General features: G+C 43.3%; 1 protein-coding gene across 2 annotated transcripts in view; it reads right to left on the reverse strand.

Moving 5' to 3' along the window:
* Positions 1 to 15981, reverse strand: part of UNC5D (unc-5 netrin receptor D) — a 525831-nt gene that overhangs the window by 64720 nt on the left and 445130 nt on the right. For both annotated transcript variants that reach the window (XM_083184486.1, XM_083184487.1), the window contains one exon: positions 7521 to 7605. In XM_083184486.1, coding sequence (XP_083040612.1) covers positions 7521 to 7605 — 85 coding nt within the window. The remainder of the gene's footprint in view (positions 1 to 7520; positions 7606 to 15981) is intronic.

Here is a 15981-nt window from a genome sequence, read left to right on the forward strand (position 1 = left end):
AAATGTGAACTGTGCTGTCCTTAGGACCAAGTTTGAGAACTCCCTTTACTAAGCTATAACTCCAGCTTACATACTTGTTCTTATTAGAGGTCATCCATACAAGATATGCAGCAAGGGATTCTGTGATGTCATTCTTGGAGAATACACAGACAGAAAAATCTATTATATTAATATAGTTGGCAAGAAAATTCCTGAATCCCTCCATCATAATGAATCCTGTGCCTGCTATAAACTAGAGCACAGGATCCCAAACCTGTTCCCGAGGACCCCACATACTTTATGTTTTCCAGGTCACCGGTGGATTTAAAAATTTGTGACAATTTGTGATACACAGTCCTCCTGCCCCAGTGATACTGCAAATATTATCCACACAGCATTACTCGCATAGGGAATGGGATGCATCGGAACTAAAATTGCAGGCAAAATGCTGTTTTCTGAGGTTTGGCCACTCGCTTATCACGTGAGCATTACACAATACGTGTACACACACCCACCATGGTCAGTTCTCACTGCTAGAGCTGTCCTTTGCTGAAATAATCATGCACTTATCTTTAATAAATGTCAATGTGCATCAATGGTGGCACTCACAATGGGATGAAGAAGTGGAAATATAATGTTGGATAAACGACTGCACTATACTAATCTAAACAATGGACATTGCATTGTAATGGGCTCAAACTAGAAAACAATTTTAATTGGAGTTTATTGTAAAACTGTTAATATTTATTATAGATTACAAACTAAACCTTTATTATTTACATCTATCCTGCCCCAATAAAATATCTTAAATTTTAAATCAGAAAATATTTGTAATTTTTAAGAAAAAATTCTACTACAACTACTACTATTTTTACTACTACTACTACTACTACTACTACTACTACTACTACTACTACTACTACTACTGCTGCCACTGCTACTACAGCTACTATTATTACTACACTACTATTACTAATACAGATCCACGTGACCTTTACAATATTGCTTCATTTTTAAGTTTATAGAGCAAAAAAATTGTCACGGTTCTGCACAAAAGAAAAGGGCAATGAGCCATATTCTATTGAGTTCATCCCTTTTTCAACATTCAATTGCTTTTCTTTGCAGCGAATGGCGAGGTCACATGGTAAGTAGGACAATGGCTTATGAATGTAGCAGATTAATAAATGTGAGGCTGAGTAGGATGTAAGCTCGTGTTCCTAAGACTCTGGGATGAAATTACAAGTCTACAGGACAAGTTGGCATTTGGCAGTATGGCTCGTAAAGATGGTATTCTGACACAAACGAAATCTACTGACAAAATAAACTATTCAAAGACATTTATTAAGAATCATGCTGTATAATCACAGTTGTGATAAAGAAAGGGTTGACAAGTCAACCTAAACATTGACATTAATAAGCCAATACAGGAAGGATTGCAGAGCTAGATATAATAGCATGCAGCTGTGGCCTCCAGTGGGAATGTATTGTTCATGGCTATTTCCTCCCATACAGACTTGTAGTACTGTACAATCCTGCAGAAGGCTGGAAGATCCTGGAAACAGCCACATACCGTAGTGTTGTCTATGGAAGTTTGTGCACCGCCTGCACATTGGGAGATATGCAGATGTTTGGCGTACCCTGCAAGCTCTTTACATTTATGACCTATCCCACACACTCCTGTAAAAAGTTAGGGCATGGCTTTGTGGGAGAAGGGATTATGCATACCGGCGGGGCAAGGTAAGTGGACAGAGGCGGAACCGTTCCGCCTCCAAAATGGAACTGACGGAACCCAGTACCATGCCGTTCCGGCTCACTTTAACCCCTTGATGAAAGAATGGCAAAATTAGAAACACTATTAGTCAGAGCAAAACACTATTTTTTCAGTTTAACTATTGTATGATATGTAAAAAATGAAACCGATTAAGGAATTGCTGTCTGGCTTGTAGTGTAATAGAAATAGAGATTATTGGGCATGGTTCCCTGTCACACTATTTGGGTAGCCAGGTAAGCTGCCAGTATAAATATGATCTTTGGCTTGTTATTTGTTTGATATGCACTGATGGAACCAGGTTGGCACCATGTGATGCCGTGATAATGGCTCCCCAGTTATCCAAAATGATGACTTTTTAGGCGATATAACCAATCATCAACATCAGCAGCACTCCTATTCTGTGGTCTGCTAGGAGCAGGTTGTGGACGTAAAATGTTACATAGCAAAGGAGCCGAAGAATGAAGGAGGGGGCGGAGCACTGTGTGGCGTCTTCAGACTGTACAAGGGAGCACAGCAGGAAACAGAAAGCAGAAGTGACTAACCCTGTGACCCTAACTGGAATGCTTGGTTCAAAATTACAGATCTGTAACCCCTGGCAACAAGCATGTAAGCCCTGGCAATGAGCATGTAACCACATGTAACCTTTGTCAACAAGCAAGAAACTGCTGGCAACCAGCATTGACTGAAGGTAAAAAAATATATATATTTAATAGAGGGGGGCAGCATATACATTTTGGCTGGCTGGTCCAAAATTTCAATTTAATTTATGCCACTGCCTGTTCCATATCGGAGGGGATGGCAGCCCAGTCAGTGGTGCCCATTTGGGATTCCCTGTACCCCTGTGGGCCAGTCCAACCCTATATGTGTTAGAAATTACTGTTATATTTGGTGCTAGACCTTTCATTAGCTATTGGCCTAAATGTCTTCCAGATTAATATTTATTTTATATTATTTCTACCATGATTCCATAATTTGAATCCATAATTGGATTTGGTGATGAAATCATTGATTTCAACATTTTATTAAAAAATTCTACAAACTTAATCAATGAAGGGTTATTGCATGAAAATAGCAACTACTTTTGGCATCTTGTTTTCTTCAACAAATAGTCTTATTGTAAGCAACTTAGTTTTGTATTATTGAGCTGATTCTGAGGAAGCTGTTTGCTGCCAGTGGTGCTAAGAGGGGTGGGCGTTTACAGATTACCCGTGCTCAGGTCTTCTAGATGGGCCAAGCGTGGGGACCTGGTCCTCTCTCCATCAACTGGAAACAGCAGATCTTCTCCTCATCCAGCATGTGCTGCTGTGTGCTGGGGTGCAGTGTAGCCAGAGTGATAAAAGTACTATATTTTTCTGTATTTTATTTTAAGGATGGATGGCCACACCCCCTGTGATTAGACCATGCCCACATAAAAATACACTTGCCTGGCTATTCTCTCAAATGCCCTGTATGCAGCATCTGGTCAATAGTATATAAATGCTACAGGAAGCACCTTGTATAAATAGATAACTCCTGATGGCATCAGTGCAGCATCAGATCATATGTTTGACATCAGCTATTTACGTAACCCTTGGACTACCCAGAATGGCTACCACGTCACCGCTGCTGAGACCAGTAACCCTGCATAATAAGATGCAGTCCCTGGGTTTGACCGTCTTACAAATCATAGGCAACATGCCTCTATTTTGTGAAAGTTGACCCCGTCTCCTCCACCAAACAGCTACATCCAGTCAACCAGTCTGTATATTCTTCTACCATACTGTGTCTAGAGGTGCAGCAGTATTGCGGCATACATGCACTTTAGCACTGGCTCAGTAAAAAAAAAAAAACATTTGCAAAGATGGACCACTTTGTCGTGTGCAAAATTATTTTTTATATGACCGTTATTGGTGGAGTATTTTATTTACACATTCGTATTCCAGAGCATAATTTACAAAGGTGTCATATTTTTGAGATTCGTATTTTTCTATTTCGTATGGAGTCGTATTTGTTTGGAGTATTTTAAATTTTTTTTTACTAGAATACGCCTAATATACACAAGCTAAAAGTCTGATTTTGTGAAATACACCTTTAAATTAAGGTGCATTTTCTTTTTGGAGTATTTTTTTACAACTTGTACTAGAATACGCCTAGTATATTTTCATACAGTATTTTGAAATACGACTTGATAGTAAATTTAAAAATGACATTTGAGTATTGTAAAATTCAAGGCGTATTCTTTCGATGGCGTATTTTAATTTTTAAAAAAAAATACGTTTATACAGGTTGTTATGGTTATAAAATAAAAAAAAATACTAATGTTATTTCACATTAGTAAATTTCAAAAATACAAATACAGTACGTGCCTGAATACGAATGCGACTGAATATGAATACGCCAATTCCTACCATATTTTGCTTAGTAAATTTCCCCATGTCATTCAGGTAGTGTCCTACAGTATATCTATTTGCAAACATTGTGGAATTTCATTAACTCCTGTTTACCGGTAATGTTTGTAGACCTGGCTGCTTTAAAAAAGAACTTGTTTGGTTAACATCCCGATAATGGGAAAAGATAGATTTGTCCTGCGTTGCTTAAAGTCTCAATGGAATAACACAGGGGAAATAATAAGAGGCAAAAATTCCTATGGGAGACCGATGGGAGACATCCTTCAGTGATTTATGAAAGTAAGAGCCATGACATTAGTGAAGGTGAACGCAAAGGTGTCTCTGATACCATGTAGGTGACTACATAAGTAACTATCCTACAGACCTTGTCAGGTCATTTCTATCCATCAAACATTCTCTCTGAACCATATTTACATAAGACAAGGTGTCTCAAAAGCCATAGGCAAAGGATTAAGGTGCTGCATGAGTAAGATAGGCTTGGATCTGCAGCTTTCTCGTTCCCATTTTTAACAAGCCCATCTCTTATAAAAAAAAGCTGCAGTGACAACGCATCAGACACTGAATGAGACACCTAGAACCAGTTGCTTAATTGTATCAAAGGAGGAAAGGAGGAAATGAGTCATAACTCGGATTTTATATACAAAATGGACTGTGCTGTACTATTTAGAGATATACTATTTAGACTATACTGTACTATTTAGAGATATATTTTATGAGGGATGCAGTTAATTTGCCGGCGGTCGGGATCCCGGCGGTCGGAATCCCGACACTGGAATCCCGACCGCCGAAATCCCGAAGAGGGAGAATAAAATAGCGTGCCGAGCGTAGCGAGGCACCGGGCCCGCTGCGTGGCGAGCGCAGCGAGCCCGCAAGGGGGGGCGATCCATGTCCCCCCCTTGTCGGGATTTCGGCGGTCGGGATTCCAGTGTCGGGATTCCGACCGCCGGGATCCCGACCGCCGGCAAATCGTATCGGATCCATTTTATGACTGCACTGCAAGGATTTAGGAGTATGCTTAATGCATGTGTTCTATTTCCCATCATTCCTCTATAAAAAAAAGGATTTAATTGTCCATGCTCATTCACTCTTGGCAAATCACAATGGCCCTTATTCTGGTTGGTGCGGTAATATCCGCGTGCGTTCGTGCCGCCGATGTTTTGTGTCTGCGCATGTGCAGAGGCATCTCTGCGCATGTGCGAGCCGGCCGCACGGCCACATTCCACATGAAATGTGTACACTACGAACAGGGGGTGGAGAGGGGTGTGAAGGGCTGTTTGGACTCATTACCATATGTTTACACCCCGCGTTTCATGGGCGTTCCCATGAAAACGCCGGGCGTACATATGGTAATGCGGCCGTGACGCACGTGTAGGGGGCGGACATATGACATTGCCGGATGTCAGCTGCCCGCCCAGATCCCTGCTTTTGCACGGAAAAATGCCCGTGTGGTCTGAGGTTGCGGGAGCTGGCGGACTACTCGGCCCTGCATTCGATATTCTGCGACCATCGAATGATGGGGGAGGTTCCCTGAGATGGAGGAGGTGTATTCATGAGAAATACACGTGCGGTCCGTTCGGACAGCTTCTTACCGCGTACGGACGGAGTTGGCGATCCGTATGGAAGGCGGGGTTTAGGACGCACGGTCCTGGCCGCATATTCGGATCCGGCCGCACCGATCAGAATAAGGGCCAATGTCCTATGGCCACAAAAAGAAAAAAAAAAGTAATTATTGAGTTTACTCTGGGAAATCTGGACTGTCCATTAGAACATTTTGTTCTGGGATGATGATGATAATGATAATGATGATAATAATAATAATAATAATAATAATAATAATAATAATAATAATAATCATAATAATCATAATAATGATTATTATTATGATTATTATGATTATTATTATTATTATTATTATTATTTTAACTTACCTTGCCCATTGTAAAAAAAATACTACTACTGATTAGGCCATATCAGTCCAAACTAAGGCTTTCTTGCATTACCTGGCAGCAAAGTAATAAAGAATATATAAAAATGTACTAAAACAAGCAGACGTATCTGATGGTGACTTTAGTTGCCTGTAGTTGACCAAGCTTGACAGGACCTTAAGGCAGAATATAATTGCCCTCTCAATGTTGACAATTTGATTGGTGTGATTTGGAGTATTTAAGGGCTTTATACAAACCAGCTTTATTACATTTTCCTCCTCCAATCAGTATTTGACAAGAGAATAGAGTACAAGACAAAAGCTCACATAGAGGCCATTGATCTCTTAGAATTGTCCGAGGCATCCCAGATCTCATGTGCAGTCATCATGTCAATATTCAAAATGTGGTCTGTCATAACTGAAAATGCGGAAAAACCCTGTTATCAACCACCGCCGATCCGCACCACCCACCCTCACCTCTGTCCGGGCCGCATCCAGCTGTGCTGCCCGGACCAGAAACCTCCTCCTCCCTAGCACCTTCCGGGTGCAGGGAGGAGGAGGTGGAATCCAGAAGCCCCTGGAGCCGTCTGAGCAGGAGGCTGCTCGGCACAGCAGGAGGGGGAGAGCTGCGGGGACCCACTCGCCCCGCCTGCTGCTTCGCAAAGGGCAGCTCTTATCAAGAGCTGCCCCTTGCAATAATAATCGCATATGTTAATACATATGCTGTTAGTATGATTGAGATGTGTGAGAGTGTGGTGAGATGTACCGCAACTGCTTGGTACATTCTGCCCAGAATGTCAAGACCAGAATTCAACAGTTATTACATGTCAACATGGGACATTTCTTCAGAGTTGGCAGGATGGATGTTGATAAGGACAATGTTGACATGCTAAACATGCAAAATGGTGCATGTCAACATTAGGACCATATCCACACTATCATATTGACATGACATGTTGACAAAGCATACCCATCACACACAACTATCTTATTAAGATAGATGGCAAAGCGGAGTAATGGGAAAAAAAGAACATGGGTTACTTTCTTCCATCACTTTGGCAAGGACAGCTGCGGGTACAGTACCTGTGTCACTGTATAGAGAACAGTGAGCTATATGCCCTCTTCCAATTGTATTCTCTTATTAAGTCAATAGAATGTTCTTGTGTGTTGTTCATATGTGTCCCACCAAGATACTAAATAATTACATTGAATGACATGGTTTCAATTCTCAATTCAATTTCTATTTTTCTAGATATACTGCTGTTGGTTATTGTTTGAACCTAAACTGTATAAAAAAACACTTCTAGTCTATCTAAAGGGCTTGTGTTGAGCTCCAACCAAATCCATTCGAGGCTCCCACTCCAATCACTCTGTATCACTGACCTGAAACAAAGAACACTTTTCTCATTTCAGACTTTTCTGTTTGTTTCCATTAACACGTGCCTATCATTCGCCTTACCTTGGTTCCCCTTGATTGACTGACAGATAGATTTCCCATGAGTTGTCTTCTGCAATCGCCTCATGTGGGATCAACAGGCTCACCCCTGGAAAATAACGAGACGGAGCTTAGCGATAGAATCAGGGAGAGAATGCCTGACTAGAACAGACATCAATAAAATACATCTCTCTACATAGTACATGACGGGAAACTCTAAATAAAAAGCTCAAATGCCTTTCATTCAAACCCTTTATTGTTAGACGCATCGGGATTATGAATTGCCGTTAACCCTTTGCGGTCCAAATTTTTTATTGCAATTCAATTTCAAACAGTCTGGTTTAAATGTTTAAATTAATTGTAATATATATATATATTTTTTTATAAACATTGAATATTGAACAATGTTAATGATCTTATTTTAAAGTGTCTTCCCGTTGGATCTGCTACTAGCGCTAGGGCTGTTGAGCCTGACGAGACGTTGGACCCGAAAGGGTTAAAACTATAATAGTGTAGGAAGTGGCTACATTTTACAATTGTAACTATTAGTTGAGCAATATATGGATGAGGCGGTAGGTATCAATGCCATGCCTCATGGAACAAACCCATGCCAACCCTGGGGAGACATACAAACTATACACAGAGAGCACCCTGGCCCTTATTCTAAACGGTGCGGATTTTACCGCATGCGGTCGTCCCGTCGATGGTTATCGTCTGCGCATGTGCAGAGGTCACTCTGCGCATGTGCAGGCGATTTCGCCGCACGTATTCTTCAGACGCCGCACAGGGGGCGGAGAGGGGCGTGAAGGGCTACTTAGCCTCATTACCCTATGCATACGCCCCGCGTTTCATGGGCGTTCCCATGCAAACGCGGGGCGTATGCATGGTAATGAAGCCGTGACGCATGTGTAGGGGGCGGGCATCTGACATCGCCGGATGTCAGCTGCCCGCCCCCGTACATGATTTCATACGGACAAGTGTCCGTGTGGTCTTGGGTGGCGGCAGCTGGTGGAGCGTGCGGCCCTGCATTCGATGGTCGGCGACCATCGAATGCAGGGGCTGCTCCCAAGATGGAGGAGGCGTATCCCCGTCCACTTTCATGCGGACCGCCACATATCCGCGTACGTACGGAGGTGGCGATCCGTATGGAAGGCGGGGATTCGCCTGCACGGTCCTGGCCGCATATTCTGATCGGGCCGCACCGATCAGAATAAGGCCCCCTGTTTGGAATACAGATTTCTGCAATAATAGCAGCATCATTATACCGTGCCTGAAACAAGCATCAATGTGTTGTGTGTTGCCAGCTCCAATCTAAAAGGCTGGACACTGCTGAATAGGACTATGACATAGCATCAGCATTGTTAAAACTGCTTAAAACATCGTTAAATCTCCATTTGGAGAAATTAATACGCATTTTATTCACTAATGTGAACGTTCTTTTACAGGCAGCATTTGTTTAACAAACACTGTCCAATGTTATCCCATTTGTGTCTCTGTGCATAATAGCAACATTATTATAACTCATGACTAATTGCGGCATCAATTAAACGGCTGCTATAAATGAAGTCAGCTAATCAATAGAGACTCCCGATGTATCTCTCAGATGAAAGTATTAGTGAGTAACTTTATTGTGTTTTTACAACCTGTAAATTTAGTAGAAAGATTTATAGAACATTTGTGTAATTTAATGTCAAGCACAATTAATGCTAATGACATGCAGTAATGTTTATGATGTTATATGAATGGCATTAAGGGGTGGTCCAAGTCATATCTCAGTCCTTTGGCAATGAATCCATTTTTTATTGATTGAAAGCTCTTTCGAGCAGAAAGCCACTAATTTGTCTCAAGTTATGTTCCGGTATGTATGATGTGTGATCCATTGATTTATCTCCCACCTGATATTGGTTGGAGGAACATGAACTTTCTCTATACATAATTCACTCCTCAATCCCCCCAAACAAAAGCCTAAACTGTACCAAGAACAGACATACAAATTAGCTTGAAGGGTCATCATAAGGCAGTGGTGTAAGTTTGTCCCAGTTGCCTTGAGGCAAGATATATATTGGTGCCCCCCCCCCCCCCCCCCCTCCCAAACAGCTCGATCAGTAAGGTGTCTGTCCCTAGTAAGACAGGTCATGGGTTCCAATACAGGCTGTGACACATGCAAAAATGATGTTAGGAGGGGGAGTCAGCCACAGAAGCAAAAAGGATGGCTTTCAATTAACTGATTCAAACTGGCAGGGGAGGAGAGGTGCCCCCTTGGGAGCAGAAGCCCGGCGGCAGGTGACTCCATTGCCTCAAAGAGTTACGCCGCTGTCATAAGGTTTATATAGAAACATAATCAACATGTGAATTTTCCTATAGTTAATATGAGGAGCTCTACTACACAATTCAGTGAAGATGGGAGATGATAGTCTTTATTTTTTGATTTGTGTATAGAGTTAAGATAAGTCTTATAGGCTAACTGTGGTTATAAACTGGTAAGGAGTGTACAGACCTCAAGCTGCTTTCTCCTACAGCACAGTATGTGTATAACACTTCAGTAGTGATTGCTACCGAAGTGTTCATGGTATTATCTAGGTGCAGTTATCTGCTCTTTTTTAGTTTAAGCTAGATAGACACTGTCTGATTTTTGAATATCAGAATCAAATTGAAAGCCTCAACATCTGTGCTGCAAGCTATTCAATTGGTTAGAAGCTACATATGTTATGATTTTGCATTCACTGTAGTATGGCGGCCAGTGGCGGCCCATACCTTTTCTGGGGAGGGGGGCTGCCAGGGTACCATGATGCGGCCAGTGTCTGGGCAGTTTTCCATGTTGCCTGGCTGGTCGCATGGAAAAGTGTTGAAAATGTCCATCCTAAAATGGCTGCTGCCTCAGTGGATGCAGTTGTGAAGGATGAAAGATAGCAGTGGTCATTTTGGAAAGGACATTTACTGGAATAGGCTTTGATAATGGAGGCAGGAGCGAACAGCAGTCCCCGGAAGTGCCAGGACTCTGACCCGCACGTGGGTTGTCTGTTGTGTCACAGCCCTAGATGATCTACAACTGTCAGCCATTCCCAGTCTTTCATTCTTTTCCCTAATTTTAGTATATTTTTCGCATCATAGCTGTGTACAAAATAATTTATACTGTAGTGTACTAAGAACACTAGATTATTACTTTTGTAACAAAGGAATTAGTTAAATCACAGTTTAAGCAGAACAATGGGCGTAATTCAGCATGGATCCCTAATCAGAGAATTCACAGTAGACTGCGAGCAGAGAGCCACCGCCGCCCAGACATCTTCTCAAGACTGAAGCTGGAAGTGGTCATTGTTGACATCAAAGACCCACCTGTTTTTACACAGGTTAGCATCCAAGAGCAATGCCAGGACCAGGGTCCACAGAGTGCATTATAATTTTGTTACACATGTTGTGAAAAGGTCTTTGGCTATATACATGTTGCAGATTAGTCACAAAGTCTATGGGGAAAGGTGGATATGGACAGGTTTGTAGGTAAACTAGTTCTCCAGGTGTTGTGAAACTACAAGTCGCAATTTGCTAAGACCTATAGTTCTATTACTGCTGAAGAAGTGCCATTGACATTCCAAAACCGAGACTTGTAATAGGGCTGGATTATTAAGCTTTGCTGAGATGCCGTCCATCTCTGTATAATATCTGCATTAATAAAATAAGGCAATAAAATGTACAGTGTTTTGAAACATGAGTATTTACAAGCAAAATGTTGCAGCAAAAACAAGATTCCAATAAGGCCATGATCTCCTGGCTATATCACAAGTAATTCAATTTAGTTCCTTGAACCAGCTGAGCTCTAAGGCAAACTCAGCCTTGTTCTTGGGCAATGGCCCAGAATGCACATAGCGTGTCTGGAGGATAGTATGTATTAAAGGAACGTCGCCTTTCCCTGCACGCGCCCCGCTATCTCCAGGAACACATCTATTTACTCATTGCCGCCAACCCTGAGAAGAATCTGGAATTAGCCTGGAAATGATCAAATTCAGCTTAGCGCTCAGCCAAGCGTATGTCCAAATACTATGCAGAGTTTGGTGACTAATAGCACGCTGCCGTAGACCCCAGAAGAAGCTGCCACTTTCCCTCTCCTGTGTCATTCGACAAGCTAGCTTTGATTAACCCGAACACCTGTTACCCAAGACTGCCTTTTATTTCATTTGGCAGCTAAACAAGTCCTCGTGTTTTCCATTCAATAACGGCATAAGAAAGAGGGAAAAAAAAAACATATTTTCTGCTGCCTCTTATCTGTTTTCACATCACGAGCCTGCGAAATGTACATACATTTTATTGTTCTGTATATCTGTTTGTGGGTCCTAGCCTGTGTTTTGCCTCAGAATCTTTTGAGTAAAATCAATACACAGTATGCCACAAAGTAAAAATGGAGAGCTTAGAAATTGCTCTAATATTTGCTTGAGGTTGTTTAATATTTATGATGAACTGACTGAATGTTGCTACCTGGATTTTGTGCATAACTGCTGCAAAGCCTACACTGGCTGCTTAGTTATCCCTTTGTCTTGTTGTGTCTCCACCTATTGCCATACTGACATTTCTCAATCCCTGGAATGGACAGTATACATTTAGCAGCAGGGGATAAATGGTACTAGAAGGTTGGGATCGTGAATTGTGGCATGTTTTGAGTTTGGCACAGGGGCGTAACTATAGCACCGCAGCCCCCGCCACCACGGGGGGCGCTGTGCATGTGGGGGCGCCGGGGGCTGCGGTGCTATAGTTAACCCCCCCCCCAATCCCCTGCAGACTGTCACTTACCTATCGCGCTGGTCCCGGCGGCTCCGTTCTTCTGCTGAGGACCACCACAAAATGGCCGTCCCCATATAGCACACAGTTCTCTGAAACTGTCTGCTGTATGGGGGCGGCCATTTTCTGGTGGTCCTCAGCAGAAGAACGGAGCCGCCGAGACCAGCGCGATAGGTAAGGCTGTGGGGGATTGAGGGGGGGTTTGCATGGGCGGCGGGGCGGCGGGGTAGGGGTGCTCGGTGGGGCAGCGGGGTAGGGGTGCTCGGCGGGGCAGCGACGGAGGGGGGGCGCCCCCCCCCTAAAGGCGGGGGGCGCCCAAAACGTAGCTACGCCACTGGTTTGGCCTATCAGGATTGGATCAGATCTGTTTGGGGTACGGCTTGAGGGGGTTATTCTGAACTGATCGCTCTGCAGTGAATTTGCAGGCTGCGCAATAATCGATGCATTTTTAAATCGCTGGTGTGACAAGGAATTATACACACCAGTTAAAGATGAAGGGCCAGATGCACTAAGCTTCAAAAGTGATCAAATGGAGAGTGATAAACTCTTAACGTCCATGTCACAGGCTGTGTTTGAATAATGTCAGACAGGAGCTGATTGGTTGGTTGCTTATCGCTCTCCATTGCATCACTCTTTGAAGCTTAATACATGTGGCCCCAAGTCTGGTTCTATTCTCAGCAGGTAGACAGCATTCCAGGATAACAGATTGGCATTTCTTAAGTAACAGCATGTCAGTTCTCATGGCACAGTATCAACAGTTCTCACAATAAGGGTACTTGCAGAGAATCCCTAACGTAATCCCCAGGCACCCGCAAGACTATTGCCCAGGCACTAACTGCCATTGGGAACCCCGACCTTCTGTCTTGAAAACACATACAGTATAACAGGAAGCACCAGGCAGTGATTGACAATACAACCTTGGAAAACCTAGGTTGGATCTCCCTAGCGCTGCTGCTGTTCTAAATCCTGGACTGGATTTTCCACTTTACCCACATGGGCAGGGATGGTATAGCAAGTTGATTGACATGGAGCCGGCGTTTGTGGGTGAAAACCGTCTGTGTCTTGGGAGTGTCAGGGAAAAATACAGGCAGGCCCAGGCATTTGAAGTGAAGGCGTGTGACGTCAGCTCCATCCCTGAACAGCCTACGCAGAGACTGCACACAATGGAAATATAATTTTGCTGGTGAATGATTGTGAATGGATTTGCAGCAAATCGCAGGCCTGCTAAATTTTTGCAGGCTTACCGCAGCCTTACACTGGGTGGCGTATTTCTGATTATAGGGCTTTGCAAAGTAGCAGCCATGCGATCAGTTCTGCATAACTCCCTGTGTTTTATACTATTGTTTCCTGAACTGGGAGGTACTGTATCTTTAATTGCTGGACCCTCCCTTCCTTTTATTATAATCTTGTGTCTGTCTGCTTTATTTTTTGAAGGAAACAATGGTAGCATTAGTTGTCTTGCTTTAGGTCTTGAGGTGCTCTCCCTGCCAATAGATGAGTTAGGCTTATTCTACCCTACTGGGGTAAGCGGCACCACTGGTTCAGGTGGGCTTCTTTTTGTGTTATTGGGAGAAAAGTTTGTGTCAGCCGCCGCCGTCCCTTACCTGTGATTCCTCCTGCTGCCGGGAGGTTAGGGACGGGCGGCAGACACTGCTCCAGACTGCGGGGAGGTCTCGAAGACGTTGACGAGCAACACCCCGAGATTGACAACGGCCAGGCGTCGGGGCGTTGCTCGGCAACGTCCCCGAAATAGCGCCCTGCAGCTCCCTGCATGGCGACTGATGTCATCAGCCGGGTGTCGGCAATTTTGAATAAATAGCCGGCGTCTGCTGGGAACAGACGCCGGTTGTAGTTCTGTATATGGTCAGTCCTGTCAGAGTGTTCCCGGTCCCAGCTGATCTTCTGCAGCGTCCAGTGTGCCTGTCCTCTTCAGGGTCCAGTGCTTGAACTATCTTGCAGTGCTCCAGCTCGCCTGTCAGTCCGCTTTGAGGAATCCCTGTGCTGGTCTCCATTTTCCATCTAGTGAGATAAGTCAGGATTTGCCTTGGTCCTTATTTATTATTATTACTTTGGTGTCATCTCTGGTGCATTGTTGTATCTCAGCCATTGTTATTTTCTTTATTGTATTTCCATCCTGTGTATTGTTACACTTGGTACTTATTTAGCTTGTCATCTCTCAAGCACTGTTGCTTCCCCGGTGACTCTGGAGGTTCCCCATCCTGTTTGGGCTTGTAGCTAGCAATCCTCTTGTGCTCTCTTTGTCTCGACGGACACGTTGTCTTACTCTAGGCCTGGCGGCATCGAGGTTGGAGCCGGCATAACCAGCTCCTTCGAATGCGGTGGATAAGGGTGAAGGTTGGCACCACACGTGTCCGTCAACCACAGGGGGAGGCAACAGAGGTAGGTTACAGGTTGAGTGGTGTGTCCCGGAGTTGTAACATTTTGTATACCTTGAGATTTTGATGGGCTTACAACTAGCCATCATATAGATATTGAGTATGGTGATGGGCTGGCAAAAGGTAGATTTATCACACGCAGATTTATCTTCAGATCTGTCTGGTTGGAGCAAAAACATGGTTATGGATGAGAGTAAATGACAGTTGACCATTTGCTTGGAAATGCTGGAAAACTGACAAACTGTTACTCATCCATAACCATGTTTTTGTTCCAACCAGCCAGATTTGAAGATAAATCTTACTAGTGTATGGGCACCTTAAGTCTTGATTCTTGTGATGGGCTGGCACTTGGCTCTCACTTAAGCCTTGAGTTTGGTTATGGGCTGGCAGTTGGCTCTCACCTTAGCCTTGGGTTTGGTGGAGGGCTGGCAACTGACCCCATCTAGGCTTTGAATTTGGTGATGGGCTAGCAATTGGCCCTCATCTAAGCCTTGCGTTTCGTGTAGGGCTGGTATTTGACCCAAATCTAGGCCTTGAGTTTAGTAATAGACTGGCAATTGGTCCTAATCCAAGCCTTGCATTTGGTGATGGGCAGGCATTTGGTGATGGGCGGGCATTTGGACCTGTCTCACTTTATTAATTATGTGTTATAGGGATGCTCATTCTTCATCAACAAAGCCTTTTTTTTTACCCTTTTTAAAAGAATATAGCGGATCATTTACCTGTCAATATGTCTCTCTATATTTATTTAGATAAGGTTGTATTGTAACCTGTGTAAAACGGTTGTGAACTGTGGCCTATATTGATAAAAATATTGACACACCGGCAAACTCTGAGTAAATTGTATACTATATATTAGTATTTTTGAAACTTGAACTATGTGCCTGATTCAAAAATGGACTCAGTTCTCTCAGCAGCTGCACCTTTGGATGTAGCCGCTGTGCAAAAATATGCTAATGCCACGGTTTTTTATATCTGATGAGGCAGAGGGGTTGCATAAATCTCTGAATCAGGCCTTGTGTTAATCACAAAGGGTATAGTGTTGTACTTTCTGTCTGTCAAACACATCTATACTCAGTTTAGATATTTATTAGTCTGCTGCATCCAATACAGTACATACAGTTCTTATTAATATTTATTAGGTATACTGAGATGTCTTCTGTGGTTTCTGTAACTTTACAAATGTTCACATGGAAATTTCCTGTCATCAAGGGTTTGCCTCTAATGTTGCTTTATTTAAACACAAAACACTGCCATAGGCCTTTCTTATCCCCTGATTGCTTACCGATAGATCACATGTAACAGAACACCATCCATAC

Source organism: Crinia signifera, chromosome 4 (genome assembly GCF_055691185.1).
Source record: "Crinia signifera chromosome 4, ASM5569118v1, whole genome shotgun sequence".
NCBI classification, from domain to species: domain Eukaryota; kingdom Metazoa; phylum Chordata; class Amphibia; order Anura; family Myobatrachidae; genus Crinia; species Crinia signifera.